The sequence below is a fragment of the Pan paniscus genome, chromosome 22 (genome assembly GCF_029289425.2).
Source record: "Pan paniscus chromosome 22, NHGRI_mPanPan1-v2.0_pri, whole genome shotgun sequence".
NCBI classification, from domain to species: domain Eukaryota; kingdom Metazoa; phylum Chordata; class Mammalia; order Primates; family Hominidae; genus Pan; species Pan paniscus.
In genome coordinates this window covers 30,004,433-30,020,946 of record NC_073271.2, presented here as the reverse complement: position 1 = coordinate 30,020,946, position 16,514 = coordinate 30,004,433, and the positions used below count along the sequence as shown (strand labels likewise).

The 16,514-nt window shown below is 46.2% G+C and overlaps 1 protein-coding gene across 4 annotated transcripts in view; it reads right to left on the bottom strand.

Annotated features, from left to right (window-relative positions):
• Window positions 1-3,606: 3,606 nt before the first annotated feature.
• Window positions 3,607-16,514, bottom strand: part of ITSN1 (intersectin 1) — a 257,613-nt gene continuing 244,705 nt past the window's right edge. For all 4 annotated transcript variants that reach the window (XM_034947835.3, XM_034947836.3, XM_008977693.5 and 1 more), the window contains one exon: window positions 3,607-15,306. In XM_034947835.3, the coding sequence (XP_034803726.3) occupies window positions 15,158-15,306 (149 nt within the window). In that variant the 3' untranslated portion in view covers window positions 3,607-15,157. The remainder of the gene's footprint in view (window positions 15,307-16,514) is intronic.

The following is a 16,514-nucleotide window of genomic DNA, read 5'->3' as shown; positions in this document are numbered from 1 at the left end:
TATTATGTTCACTGTCTTTTAAACTGGAATGTAGAAGGCTTTATTTTTATGTCCTTTTTTGGTATCCCCTGAGTATAAAAGCCAAAAAGCCCTTTTGGCCTAGAGAATTTGGTTTGAGTAGATTATGTTTAGGAATTAATTGGTTAGACACAGCACCTAACACATGGTCACTCAGCAAAGTCTATCTGGTCCTGCCTGCCAAAATCCCGTGTCTTTAAGGGTTTGTTCAGAATTCCTGGTCCCTACTAGATCATCGGATCTGTGTTTGATCCATAGCCCTCCAGGGAGGCCTCTTGCCCTTGATCCTAACATGAACACACCTAGTTGTAGGCTGCTCTGTAGCTTTCAAGGCCATTTCATGTACATCTGAAGCTGCATGACAGCCTTGTCACACGGGTGGGAGAGACATCACCCCACTTTACAAATGAGGAAAGAGATTGAGGGGCCCTAGAGATGTGCTCAGAGTCACCTGTCTGGACAGCTGGCGTCAGGCCCTACAGCCCATGTTTTTACCACTGTATAACTAACACCATGCGCCGACACGCTGCTGGAGCAAATGGGCAAAAGTTACCTTAGGTAGGTCCCCTGCCCCTTCCCACTTTGTCCCTAAGATGCTCCCAATTCACCTTTTAACCAAAACCAGTTCCCAGGTCAGCTCTTCCACTACATTTTACCTTTTGGTCTTCTAGAGAAAATAGAGTTACAGAGTTCCCCACGCAACAGCCCGCTCAGGTGCCTGTTCCTTAGTCAACCTCCGAGAACTTTTGGCCAACAAACCAGTTCCCTTCCCAGAACCACCCCTGGTTGGGCAGAGGCAGGACCATTGCAGCGAAGAAGTCCTACAGAGCAATGACATGGCCCAGCGCTGCTCCCTATGTGCTAGTGCTGGGACTGGCGTGCCCTCCATGTGGCACAACACTCCTGGCACTCATGCTTGGCTTCAACTCCAGCTTCCTCCTGGCAAAGCTTTTAATACATGATCACCTAATGTGACAACCAACAGAGACACCACGTGGCCCCTCAACCTTTCCAGGAACCAGGAGTGCTGAGGCCCCTCAACCTTTCCAGGAACCAGGAGTGCTGAGGCTGCTGGCTGGCCCGAAGACCATTCAGCCACCTTTTAGGTGGGCCTAGGGCTACTCAGCTAGAGACCACATTCTTGAGCCTCTGGCAGCACCTGACCTTGGTGCTGAGTTCTGGCAAATGGGAAAGGAGAGGAAGCGAGGTGTGCCTTCCTGGACTGCCCTCTTGAGCAATCCTTAGTCCATCCCTCTAGCTAGATGCAGACAAGATGACAAGCGATGCCAAGGGCAGAGCCACCCTGCCAAGCCTTACTGCTGCCCCTGGGCTGTTAAACACGATGAAGAAATAGACCTCTCTTCAAAGCCACGGGATATTGAAAACATGAAGAAATAGACCTCTCTTCAAAGCCACGGGATATTGAGCTCTGTCTGCGCAGCTGAGTCTGCAACCTAACCATGACCACATTCCAGGTTCCCCCAGACTCACTGCCTGCCTCCTGCCTGCAGTGAGGCCTGCTCTGCAGAAGGTGGCGTCATACACACAATCACAGCTCCTACAGACATGTGACTGCCAATGGACAAACCGTCTTTGCGGGAGCCTCATGCTGCTGATGCTGCCCAGATCCTTCAGAGTCAAACTCAGCAAGCTTCCTGTTGATCAAGCACATACAATCTTGGGGAATGATGAGGCCCTTCATATGTCGCCTTACGAGGTCACCAGAGAGAACCTAGAGATCTATGTACAATGATTTGTTTTGTTTTTTGAGACAGTCTCACGCCATCACTCAGGCTGGAGTGCAGTGGCACGACCGTGGCTCACTGCAACCTCAACCTCCTGGGCTCAAACCACCCTCCCACCTCAGCTGAAACTACAGGCAGTGAAACTACAGGCAGTGCGACCACACCCAGCTAGTTTTCATATTTATAGTAGAGACAGGATCTTGCCATGATGCTCAGGCTGGCTTTAAACTCCTGGGCTCAAGTGGTCACTGGCCTCAGCCTCCCAAAGTGCCGGGATTATAGGCCTGAGCCACCGCACCCAGCCTACAATGATTTTCTTCACAGTATTTTTTTAAAATCAAGGTGAAAGTTTTACAGTCCCTTGTATATGGGATATTTTCGATGCATATTAGCTATTAAATAGTACAAGAGGCCGAGCGCAGCCAGGGTGACAAGAGCAAGACTCCATCTCATAAATAAATAAATAGTACAAGAGTATTTAAAACGCACACACACACACAAAATACAGAAATGAAGTGCATCAAAACCTTTATTTTTGTGTAGAAGAACATCTCCATTAAGTGATTTTATTTCCTTTGTGTTTTTCTTTCCTTGCTGAATTTTCTGCATTAACATGTATTACTTCTGTAATAAGAAGAAAAACTAAATATTTGAGAATAAAAAGTATTGCCTTGATTATGCTGGCTACTAACCGTGGTTAAATAGGTAATAATTACATGTTTTCTACTAGTGATTCCATCCACTCTCTGGTCTGTGTGAGGGGGCCCTCATCAGACTTGGAGAGAACTAGGTATAGTTGGGAAAGTTAATTATTGCATTTGTTTTTAATGGCATTTAACTTTTCTTTTTATTTTTAAGACAGGGTCTCACTCTGTCACCCAGACTGGAGTGCAGTGGCACGATCATGGCTCACTGCAGCCTTGGCCTCCTGGACTCAAGAGATCCTCCTGCCTCAGCCTCCCAAATACCCGGGACCATGAGCATGTGCCACCATGCCTGGCTGATTTATTTTTTGTAAAGACAAGGTCTCACTATGTTGCTCAGGCTGGTCTTGAACTTCTGGATGCAAGCAATCCTCCTGTCTCAGCCTCCCAAAGCACTGGGATTACAGGTGTGAGCCACCACATCCAGCCTTAACTTATTTTTAAAACTTCAAATAACAACCAAGAAAAGGGCATACGATTTTATGTTCTTCAAAATGGGGCATACTAGTTTTAAAAAGGCAAAGACATACTGCTGTAGGGTCAACTTTTTAAAAATGTGCTATGTCACAATTCAACTAGTTTCCAAGCCAGCTAGAGAATTTAAAGGACTTATTTATAGTCAGTTAAATCAGTGATGAAATAGGTAGGAATGGCCTTAAAACCAGAACAGGAGGAAACAACCTAATACAATTCAGCGTTGGGTTTTATGGAACGCAGAATTATAGATCACCCAAGTGCTGAACACGTGGAGTTACGTGTGTTAGAAACTTCTTCCTGGAAATTCAGCGACCCTTCTGAATGTCTTTATAAGAAAATCAGCTTTTTGCACCGCCCCCTCAACCCCACCCTCAGAATTTCTTATGCTGTACAACACAAAACTTCTCCTGTTCTCACAAAGACTTCATACACAGAAATCTATTTCTGCTTGGTGTTAGCTAACATTTATCTGAAGCCGTAGGACAGCTGAAAGGGTTGTTGGTTGGTTTTGTTTTCTAGGTTTATTTCTGCACAATTTTCCTTGCACAGCTACAATCTTATCTGTGGGAAGAGGAAGAGACACCATTTGCAGGGCTGTTAGCTTCCTGTGCTCTCAGAAAAGAGTGAAGCAGAAAGAACCCAAAATAATCCACTATAACAGATTGGCTTTTCTCCTTTTATTCATGAACTATTTGAATTTAAACCACACAGGTCAAAATGACCAAAGAGTTGTTTTTTGTTTTTGTTTTTGTTTTTGAAGAGATTGTTCTTTTTAGGTTCAAGATACACAGGAAGAGCAATTTGTACTGATGTTGCTACTGGTTTAAAGAAAGGTCTCAGTTACCATCATCTTAGTCGGTAAAATTTAACATTTCACACATAATAAGTTGCCAAAGGAACACTCAAACAGCAAAAACAAACCTCAGCTTCTTTCAAACAAAAAAGAAGAAACAATGTTTTGGCCCTGCTTCATCAAACCCTTAGACAAATACGTAAGTCTACAATTTATAATAGCGTCTAGTAATTCTTAGAATTCCATTAACATTACATATCAGACAATATAGTCTCTCTTTTATGGAAAATTAAACAGTACCATTATTTGGCAACAGAAGTATATTACAATCAACAGCACATCCATCAAGGGGCGGGCCTGGTCCTACCCCTGGGCAGGGCTGTGAGGGAAGCAACATGCCACCAGCACTGTGGCCCGCTTGTCACTGGAAGCACAAGGAGCTCACGTTCTGATGGATTACATTCTTTTCCAAACAGGCAAAGGCTATCTGGGAGGGTTCGCTAGCACTCCTGGGAAGGGAGGGCCCCATGTTCTAGCTTTTCTTGTCCCCAGACTTTTTTGAAACAACCAAGGCCCAAGGGACAGTTGACTGGCTGACTTGTTTCCACTCACAGCCCTCTTGCCACCCCAGCCAGAGGGCATCGTTCTAAGGAAGGAGAGTCAGGGCCTGTTTGGGGTTGGTAGACCAGAGCTCATCTCCTCTGCTGGCAGGCCTTAGGTGGCCTTCCAAGGCTGCGCCTGAACAAAGAAATCTCTGAACAGCTCCATCTTTGGGAATAAAGCCAGTTATGGACCACATGGACAGTGCCTCTAAGTGATTTGCAGATTATTCATACATCTAAATAGATTCCAGGAAGCTTCCAGAAATCACAGCTTCCCATACTCCTGAAGTCAGCAGCTTTACTGGTTCGGGCCTCTCAAAAAAGGGGCTCCAGTTGCTGGTTGACAGCATTAAGATGCACGCAGCCTGTTCAAAGAAATGTTGAAAACCTAACACATTCTTCAGATGTCTTTTCAGACCACAGGCCCTCAACCTTCCACCAGCGGTGTCACCCCCAAACACGATGCATTCAGATCACCAGAAACCAGCTCTTTTTGTTACTGCAGTATTTCCAGGCTGCCAGGGGAGGCTGGACTCCTGGGGTTGCCCCCTCCTGAAATCATTTCTGAATGCCTCTCTCAGGGGTTTAGACATTGAGTTTCACAGAATCCTCCTTAGGTGGCCTAAGGGGCACTTCTGGTGGCCAAGTACAGAAAGTCTGTGCCCCAGAAGCAGCCTGGACTTCTGATGCTTTTCTGGGAATGCAGACGGGAGGAAGGCATCTTCCCCCTGGGGTCTCCATGGAAACATGGGCATCCAGAAGCCTGCCCCAAAACAGCTTAACTCAGAAACCCTAAACCATCCATCCACCCACCTGGCTGTGCAACAGTTGAAGACAGTGAGGATGCATCAGGAAATTTCATGGAAAACGCAAACGTTAGTTAGGGATAAACTGAATCAATCCAGATACAGAAGTAGAAAGGGCGACCTGGAAGTCAGAGAGTGGCCTCTCTAGTGGGATAGCTGCGTCAGCCCCAGATCCCTAACAAATCCACTAGAACCCAAGGAAGCCTGCGTGGCACATGGATCTGATGAAAAACAGGCTCCCTATCCTCTCATCCTTCCTGACACAAGTACCCTCTCAGATATGTGATCTGCAAAAATCCATTTTTAATGCAACACCAAGGTCCCATGCGAGGTCATAGCTACAGGATACTTTTCATTTGATCACGCCACCACCCATTACACTGAAATTTATCATATTTCCTGCAGGAAAAAAAATGACTCCTTTGATTTCTAACATATACAACTTGGAATTTTTTTTTAATATAAGAAATTTAGTTGAGTTGAACCCAAGTAATCTGATTAAGCATTTTCTACTCTTGGAATAGGTTTTAAATTTTTTTCTATAGTTTTATGCACTTAAATTAGATTCCTAAAATACTCTCATATACATACAGAAAAATAATCTCTCAATGACAAATCACATTTTACAATAACAAGTTAAATATTTTTGACTACAGAATCTGTGTTAGTTTATGCAACATTTAACAGCATGGCCTCTTACATACCATATATACATTTAGTCATGGCCATTCCATAAACATACAGCAGAGATTTCGTGAGGAACATGACATGAATACAACCTTTTCCCTTTATATAGTGGGAGTTCGCCTTTTCCTTAGCTGGAAACAGCACAGAATGTAGAAAACCGGAAACTGAGCTGATTATCATCCACAGGACATTTTTGTTGCAGTTTCTCATCTGTACACATGTATTTACACATAAGTTCACCACCTATACGTGTGAGGGTACAAAGCTGATGGAGCTAAGGCAATACAACACAGGGTGGGCAGGGGCCAACTCCCCTATCTATGCAGGGCCACCAAGGGATAAGAAGGGTCATGGAGGGCACAGACTCCGGCTTGCGGGGCTACAGCAGATGAGATCTGAGCTTGATTTCACAGTTCAAAGATACTTGGGCTATTGGCCATGTAGGCTTTAAATGCATGTCTAAAATTAAGTAGCATTAACATAGATCTTGCTAAAATATCTACTTTCTGTCACAGTGAATGTTTAGCAGATGACATTTTAAGGATATTGATTTATAGAATGTACCTCAAATGTTCATTCATTAAAACTAATGCTGACACGCTATTAATGAAATGCCCCTGGAGAACACTTGCAGAACTTCCCGTAGTCCGGAAGATTGCACGACGCATGAAAACAAAGCCATAATTTGTTATGTCATTCAAGGTGACTCAATCAAATCCAGGTGAGATGAGTTTGCAATTTCTGTCAACATTTTTACTTAGCAAATATAATCCCAGACAGAATCAGGAAACATAGTGAGGATTATTGCTCAATGTATATGGAGATGGGGACCTACTTGCAAAAAGCAAATGGAACTGCAAACATTTTGGAGCGTCCAGCCCAGGAAAAGTTAGCTCGTGAAAGAAAGCAACAACAGGAAGCCCAGCTTCATGGTCAGCTGCCTCCCGGGGCCATGGTCTTCTAGAACTTGAGGCTACTTACACAGAGGGATCTTTTCTCTCCTACCATCCCCATACATGGGATCCTAAGGGGAGAGTCTAGCTGGGAGGTCGCAGCCTCTCCGAAGCAGGTTCCTCCCAGACACCTGCAGACCAGATCGTGTGGCCCAGCTGGGCAGGGAGGCACTGGCTCCGCAGACTCCCCTTCTCTCCAGGGGGTGAAGGCTGGAGGAGCAAGTGTCCAGCCACTGGGGAAGGGACACTGAGCACTTCTATGACCCTGCTTCTCTTTGAAGGCAGAAGGTTGGAAAAGGCTTGCTGTCCTCCCAGGAAAGGGGAGAAAAGCTCCCGGTGGATGCCCAAGGCCCAGAGGAAGGGTTTTATTTCCAAGCAGTGAGCTCAATGGTAAAGGCTCACAGCTGCTTGACGCCCTGTGGCCCATCCTGAACTGGGAGCCCAGAGCTCCTGCCACCACCGGCAACCCCCTCTCCAGCCTTGGGGTACAGCTGTGAACTAGGGGCTCAGTTCCACACCCACTAGCTAGTCCAGGCCATTTGTGCTTTTTAGGAAATAAATGCAGACGTTTAGAAAAGTGTATCCGCCCAGCTTGCCACAGCCTGCCGGGAGACCTTTCAAAGTAAGAAGACCTAAGACAGAGCCCATCGGCTTCGGGAACCAGCAGAGAACAGTGTGGTCAGGGCCGGCCTCCTGGGTGTGCTGCCTGACAGCCACAAGGGGCTATGCACTCAGAAGGGACCTGAGCTTGGCTTAATGCTCTCCTCTCACTGTCTAGAAATGCTTCATCACCTGAACAAGGGTCCTCGCATTTTCATTTTGCACTCTGTCCGCAAACCACGCGACTAGTCCTGACCAGGATGACAGGACTGTGGAGCAACGTATTTCCTGTTTCCCTCTCCAAGGCACAGAGCCATGCATCCCCCCAGGTGTGGGTAGGTACACACGCATGTGCACACACATACACATATGCACGCACAAACATGCACACGCATACACGCACATACACACACGCACACACATACACACGCGCACACACACAAACGTGCACACACGCAAACATGCACGCACACACAAACATGCACACACGCACACACACGCACACACATGCGTGCACACACACGTAGACACACACGCACACACATGCACACACAAACACGCGCACGCACACATACACACATGCATGCACGCAAACCCACGCACACACACATGAACACGTGCACACACACATACATGCACACACACACACAAACACGCATGCGCACACCACGCACTGAGCTGCTGCGTCCCACCAACAAAAATTCCCTTCCACCTAAAATTCCAGAAGTCAAAGTCTACAAGTAGAGACTGTAATCCAATCCCAATAGAGCACACCGTAACTCCTAGAACGCTTGCTGGGGAGCAGGGCCTCCTCCAGGTCACCTGCCCTGCAGTCCACCCAGCCGACAGACACTAAAGCTGATGCAGAAAGGGTGGGAAGGCTGAGGACCTCCGTGCAGCCCCAGCCTCAGCGGCAGGGAGAGCAAGGTCTCACTGGAGACCCCTGGCGCGCTAGGCTTGAACCCTAGGCTCGCCGCGAGCTTCCTTCCCACCCAGCCTTCGGTCTCTGCCAGGCCCACATTCCTAGCTCTAAGTCCGTTTTCCTGTCTTCCCCTACACCCCACATCACCAATAACTCCTTCTGCGATCTACACAAGAGCAATGCCTAGCAGCTGCGGTAGGTGGAGCCGGCACCTTGAAATCTGCCAGTGAAAACAGCGAGTTTCCTCCTCCTACAGGGAGACCCTCCACCCCCGCCGGTGACAGTGCACAGAATGGCAGCGGCTGCTGCTCACCCAGCGCTGCAAAGCCACTACACCCTTTCTTTGGTTCCTGTCTGCCTGAGGCCCCCATTCTGTTTAGATACAGGAACGGCAGGAAATAAGAGATTTGAGTTAAAAAAGAGAAATGCAAAAGCGAAGAGAAGCAGAGTCGCACAGGAATGTTATTCTTTCAAAAGATAAAAGTATAAAACCAGAACTTCTGGAAGAAGAAAATACGCATTCTTACCACTGCCTAAAAAGAAACCTTAGTTTCTGGTTAATCCTCAGGAAATATCAGAGAAACGCTGATTTTTTTTTTTTCAAGGCTGACCAAATAAGTCCACTTCTGAACACAGCTTTATCTGGTGGGCTTTGAATACTAAAATATTCATACTAGGCAGATGATAGTAACAATATAGGCTGGTATAGAAAATCGAACAGAATCCTATTAAAACACAACTCACAAAACACCCCTGACATCCAATAAGGGGAAACTGACCCTGAAATTTGACAAGCACACATAGTGTCAGAAAAATTACGATGTGGGTGTAATATGGCTCCCCCAGGGCCAGGGTAAAGAGGGTTCCTTTGAATGGAGGAACTGACTGAGGCTGCATGGAACTAAAGAAGTTATTGGGAGGTGGATATGAACTCTTTTATAAGCGTTGGGTCTTATTTTAATGACTTAAAGTTAGTTTGCCATTAAAAGCAATGGCAAAAACCGCAATCACTTTTGCACCAACCTAATCCAATTAGGCTTGCTTGAATGCCACCAAGGCAGGCCCGTCCAGCTGCCGCCCAGCTTCTAGGAGGGTGGCCTGGACCAGGATGGGGACTCCCTAAATGAACAGTGCATTAACTACTAAGATGTTTCTGAGAGATCACAACCCAGAGATGGACTGTCTAGTGTGTCTTGGTGTCTGGGTTTTAATGCTCCCAAGACAGACAGCTGTTAGATGTCTTCTGTCTTTCATGTGGACTAAGTTTCCATGCCTATCAGGAATAGATTTTTTTTTCTGGCTCCTACAGATATAAGGTTATGTATCTTACTTGATCCTGATGAAATGCAGACATATCCTGGATCTGATACAGTGCAGGCTGAGGAAACAGGAATTCTAGAACTTTCCTTTCCTCTAGCTCAAATAAACTGCGTTCCAAGTACAAAGAAGCAGGATCCAGAGGAAGCTGTGGGGCACCATTAAGTTGACCAGCCAATTACTTCCTCCGTGTCAGGTCTAACCAGAAGAGGTCTGCATTAGCTCTTTTTTTGTTTGTTTTGAGAAGGACTCTCGCTCTGTTACCCAGGCTGGAGTGCAGTGGCGTGATCTCGGCTCACTGCAACCTCCGCCTCCCAGGTTTGAGTGATTCTCCTGCCTCAGCCTCCTGAGTAGCTGGGATTACAGGTGCCTGCCACCACCCCTGGCTAATTTTTGTATTTTTAGTAGAGACAAGGTTTCGCCACGTTGGCCAGGCTGGTCTCCAAATCCTGACCTCAGGTGATCCACCTGCCTCAGCCCCTCAAAGTGTTGGGATTACAGGTGTGAGCCACCGCACCTGGCCGGTTTGCATTATTTCTCTGAAGAACCCCACACAAAGCAACATTAATTGATCGGAACCATTCAAAATAGAATAAAAATATCCAAGGGCTCGAGGGAAACATTCACTCTAGAAGGCGGGCCCTGGGCTACTGCACATGAAGTACAAGCCACTGCGACAAGGAGAGCAGGGACTGAGCCACGTCTTCATCAGAAACTGGGCTGGCAGGCACATGGCAGTGGCAGGGGATGCAAACGGGCCTAAGACTGCTTCTCCTGGAATGGGCTGACCTGTGGGTCCCCCAGGAGGAAGCTGCAGGGAATGCATCCCTTGGCCCCCAGGGTAGCTCTCATCAGGCTCCTCTAAAGCCTGTAAGGTCACTGGGCAGAAGAGCTAGAGGGAGCTGCCCCGTGAATGGCAGCTGTGGTTTCTTTGCACCCTCAGTCTTTCTGCTGCTTTACGATATCACCTCATGAGTGCAGCCTGACGGACAAGGAAAGCCCACCTTCCTCTAGAAGGGGCCCAGGCAGGTAGGCAATTACACTGTAGCTGGGGAAAAAAAGAAAGAAAGAAAATGCCCCCCATTTGATCAAGCATTGAACGTCCCTAAAATGAACTGAGTGTCTACGTGCAGGAGGCTGCTAGATCAATGTCATGGGAATTCCTGAGCCCACCTCACTAGTGCAGGTTAGGGCTGTTCTAGAGAAGTACCTGCCACTCATACTTAATACAAGCCTGTTTCTGTCCCTGAGATCCGCCCCAGAACCTAGGCTGGCCTAGCAATCCTCATCTGAGCTCAGCCTTCCCAGAAATGGATTCATCTTCTGTGTCATTTGAACAAATGAACTGAAAACATAGAGAAACACAAGCATTTGGTCTCACTGGTCCACTCCAGGGAAAAGGAGGAGAATGAACATTCTAATGATATACTAAGCAGCCCCTGGGCCATTCATGGAAGTAAGGGGAAGTCTCTAGCAGGAATTTCAGCACCCCACGGTGCAAAAGGAAGGAGGTGTTAGTTTTCCCTAATGCCTCTTATGGTGGCTCAGACTATACTGTCTAAGGGCTTCATCATGCTACCGGTTTCTGGGGCTACTGGTTATGCTTCTGCCTGGTGTGAGCTAAAGCTCTTTTATCTAAAAGCAAAACAAAGCAATCCAGGTGCCTTTGTTTTCATCTCACTTTCTGGCATAGGATGCTCTAAACTTGTAAACAAGCATATCTGGACCAAGCAGACCCGCTGCTAATTGCACACTCACCTCGAGCCCAAAATGACCCTATTACATCCAAAGCACACCAGGTATTCATGTAAAAGTGCTAGTGTCTGCTATAAAGCACATCGCTAACCTTGAAAAGGAAGGGAGAACTTAGAAATCAAATCAAATCAAATCATACTTTCTGTTTCCAATGGAAATTCTTAAAGTTGTTACACATACAAAACACATTTTCTTCTTATCAATCAAAAAGGCCCAATCAACTAGAAAAAAACGACTTGGAGTGGAGATAGAGAAGTCTTTTTCTGCTTATACAAGGTACTGGCCTACTCTAAAATATACTCCAAGAGCTTCACCTTTTCAATAAAGCCAGAAGTGCCTTGTCCATTTCTCCCTTCATCTTCAGCCCCATCAGATTCTAGAACATCCTGGTTCTGTGTGGTCAGTGGCTTTACACTTGTCCTAGCCAGTTCCTGGAGAGACAGCCGGCCTGCTCAGCCTTGGAAGGCAGACCTGCAAGTGTCCTTCCCTGCTGGCGCTAGCACCTAATCCCCCTGCCACCCCAGAATACTCCCCTGGAGGACACCTTGCTTTGGTACCAGGTCACCGAGATAAGACTTAATGTGGGTGGTCAATTTACTCATATTCTGATGGGATTTTTTCCCCAGTTAAATTCAGGGCTACTCTACCCGATGAAATCAGTTAGTTTCATACACTTAGGTCATACTGTAGGTTGTTTAAAAAAAGCAAAGAAGAAAAAAATGCCTCCTCTTACATGAATGTTCTTTGGGAGCAGAGCTCTTTCCTCTGCTATCAGAGGACAGGGACATATTATCCAAACAAACAAGGAAGTCTGGCTCTAGTTTCTCAAGCATCCCTGGTGACCTGCACCTAGAAAGTCCCTCTTTCCAGATTAGTCCAGGCCTGGATCCGAATGAGCCACATCTTCAGGCTCTCATGGTCACAGCAAACCTGGTTCCAGGAGATGATGCTGTCCATCCACCTGCCAGGGTGATGCCAGCAGCCAGACAGGCCCTGCCCCAGAGGGACCAGGATGTGTGGACTCTCCCTTCTAGAGAACTGCTCTGTGAAGAAGGCTCAGCCCAAGAGGTCTCAGGATAGTTCAGTTCTCGGGGAAGACTGAGGGTTACAGCATAACCCTATGACCAGCACAGCCCCTTCTTGGGCTAAAGGAGATCAGAGTGTGCAGGAGAAGCTAGCAGTGTGGCTCAGAGCAGAGGAACGCTTGCAGGGGTGTCTAAAAGGCTGGGATCAGGATGCCGGGATGCAGTGGCCTAGAGAACTCCTATATTTAGAAAACAAAGAGCTAGTAGACAGACTCCTTGTTGGCAAGGAGCATTTAATTTCTATGAAATATAGCCCAGATGGTCAAGAAGGTAGAGGTGAAGGAACAGAGAGGCCCAATGGTTTGAGACTCCATGCATCACCCATGTTTCTCAATCCCTGTGACACAACTCATGAATCACAGCTGGGTCCGAGGGCCAGCCCGACTCCTCCATACGGACGATTGGTTACATTACAAATTACACCAGTAAATACAAGGACACTAATCCAGAACTTGCTACATGGCAGGAGCATCTCAAGGATGCTCAACAGAGTCACTTGAGGAAAAAGAGTCACATATTGCTTTCTCATGCTACATTAATTCCAATAATAGGACACTATGAGTGGGTGACCTGGGACCTAAAACGATTGTTTGTCATTGTGCATACCATACGCTACCTACATGAACAATGATGTCCAACATTAACACGCAAATAAAGTCAATGAAGAAAAGACAGGACAGAAAACAAAAAGAGATCGGAATGGTGACCCACACTACCCCATTTACACATTGAATACTTTTCTTTCTACCATGGTAGCATATCTTTCATAAATACACTGAACAAACGGTATTGGTTATAGAAATAGGAAAGCATGAGTTGCATGTCTATTTATAGATTTAATTTAAAAGTTTCTTAACAACATCAAAAAATATAAACTTAAAGTATTTTAACCATGTTTTCCGCTGGGAAATGGTAAACAAATGCATGCCTGAAGTTAAACTTGGTCTCTAACATGTTCAGTTGAAAGTTTCTAACTACAGGGTATATTTGCTTGTTTCAAAAAATACTTATGTCTGTTGTTCTTGATACAAAATTCTACACTATCTTCAATAAATAAATAATAAAGTATTTCTTAAAAGTATGAAATGTAAACTTTGTTGTCCTTTCCAACACACACTTTAAAAAAAATTGCTTGAAGTATGACCGGGCTCTCATGGGAAATTATAACACTACACATTCAGTTCCCAGCAAAGGGGGTACTCTGCCACAAAGCTGAGGCTATCATTTAGAAAGCACTTTGATAACCCTAATTAAAGTCTAAGGACCTACAATCAAAGAGAACACCATCTAGTACAGGAAAGCTAGACTCCAGTACCAACAGAACATGCAAAGGACATTTCATGACCACAACAAACTAGGATTATGAGAATATTAACATGCAAACAAAACACGGCCCCCACTTTTCATTAGCAAATCAAGTTACTATCTAACTAACCAGATGATCTCCTGGCATTTAAGGGAAAAAAAAATTAAAGAACTCAAACCAAACAGCTTGGCACATAGTCATAAAGTCCTGACTCTTGCAACAAGCATATTACATGAGGTTGGGGTGGTGGAGGGTGGAAAAGTGTCTTAGGTCTTTGCCCCGGGATGTGCGGGGCTTGCATCCTCCTAGGGTCTTTCACCCACCACATAATGGACTGCCTTCATTTTCTTTCCCAACCTCCAGCTTGATATTTTTCCTCTTCACGCCTTGGGGATCTAGGACATGGCTTTTTGGGGAACGTACCAAAGAGAGCTGTTGAAATGTCCTACAACAATCAGGATTCAGCACATTCAAGCACAGAACAGGTCACCAGCAACGACTGCTGCTATGAAATATCACAGGCCTCCGAGCCAAAAGAGATTTTTCCAACATGGCTGCCGACCGAGACCCAGTGACCCAACATTGTAAAGTTGCCTTTCCAGTGACCTGTAGTGATCTGATCCAGCAGAGGGGTGACTTTCTAGATAATGACTTTCTGTGACCATATTCCAAGCATGCTGGGAATCAGAACTGAATCCACGCAACAATACGCCAGTGTGTTTTCATTGACATATATTAATACAAGGCCTAGAGGGGGAAGGAACGGCTATAACGGCGCACATGCTGGAAACTTCCATAGACCAGCTCTTCAAAGAGCTAAGCCAGGGCCTGATCAGACCGTCTCACCGAGTGATCAGCTCTAGGCAGCATTTCCCTGCAGGAGAGATGGGATTCTGAAGCAATGACAGGACCGTCATAATTGTTTCTAAACTCACACCAAGGACTGGGCATTGTAGGCCAAGAAGTCTACTTGGGGACTGGTGGATGTAAGAAACAGGAGGGTTACATGAGTTCTCCAAAAATATAGACATTGCATTTATAAATCTATTTTATAGTAACCAGACCCATCCCTCAAGCCCGGGAAGGGGCTAGACTCCCAGCTGCACCCTGTTGAGGACTATGGGATTTCAGCGACCCTAGAAGCCATAATGAGACCTGTAGTGAGGACAAAGGAAAACACAGCTTTGTTTCATGAAACAGGAAATTGTTTCGGGGCAGGGAGGATTGTCGAGAATGATTCCTAGGAGCTTTGAGGGGCCTGTCTTTGCCGTCCCATATCCCTGTGACTGAATACCAAATGGTGGTTTCTTAGAAAAGGAATACAATTTCCAGACAGCATGTGTGGCCGTGGGCTGGGACCCTGCTGAGCACACCCTCAGCCCGCTGCCTACGGCTCATCAAACAACTGCAGGTCCAAGCGGACCACAATCTCTCCCGTGGGGACTTCGTGCAGCAGAAGACACTTCGTAACTGGACCTTTGGAGCCCTGGTCTTTCTTGATGTCCGCCACGCGGATCTCCGTCCGACCCAAAAAATCTGAAAAGAGAACAAACAGACCCTCCTAAGAGGGACCATTCCCTCTCTTCGAGGCACATGTCTGGCATATTGGGGACCCCCTGATGAACTGTTATGCTCTCCCTTCTTCTCTGGGCTCTGATGTAAACCAACACTAGGATTTCCAACTCGCTCCCCAGCGGAGTTGCCAATGTGTCATGGTATTTCATTACTTAAATAAAAAAAAACCCAACCCCAACCTTTATCTCTCAGAATTAGAAGGTGGCCGGGCACAGTGGCTCGCGTCTGTAATCCCAGCACTTTGGGAGGCCGAGGCAGGAGGATCACTTGAGTCCAGGAGTTTGACACCAGCCTGGGCAATAGAGTGAGACCCTGTCTCTACAAAAAATTTTTAAAAATTAGCCTAGCATGGTGGTTCATGCCTGTCATCCCTGCTACTTAGGAGGCTGAGGCAGGAGGATTGCTTGAGCCTGGGAGGTGGAGGCTGCAGTGAGCTGTGATTGCACCACTGTGCTCCAGCCTGAGTGACAGAGTGAGAACAACAAGAAAAAAAAAAAAACGTAAAAAAAATAAAAAGAAAAAAGAATTAGAAGTTGACAGTACACATAGTAGTTAAGAGCCCAGACTTGGGAGCCAAACTGTTCCAGTCACACTCAAACATTTAACCAGCTACCACAACAAGTACCTAACTCACAATGAGATAATTCATATAAAAAGTACTAAAAGATGAAGGCCATATGGAGCCATTTAAACCTTGTACAGATAATGCTAGCATTTGACCCTCACTTCTTCGGTTATAATTAAGTTGAGACCATAATCTTTTAACTTACTCTGTGATTTTTTTTTTTTTTTTTTGGAGACAGGATCTTGCTCTGTTGCCCAGGCTGGAATATAGTGGTACCATCATGGCTCACTGCAGCCTCGACCTCCCAGGCTCAAGCAATCCTCCTGCCTCAGCCTCCCGAGTAGCTGGAACTACAGGTGCATGCCACCATGCCTGGCTAAGTTTTGTATTTTTTTGTAGAGACAAGGTCCCATTATGTTGCCCAGGCTGGTCTTAGACTCCTGGGCTTAAGCAATCCTCCTGCCTCAGCCTCCCAAAGTGTTGGGATTCCAGGCCTGCAGCACCATGCCCACCGGTGATTTTTATTGGGTTGAGGGAGAGACAGGTAGTTTCTTGGAATCATTGGGCTGAGACTATTCTTTTCCAGGCCCAAGCAGAAACAGAA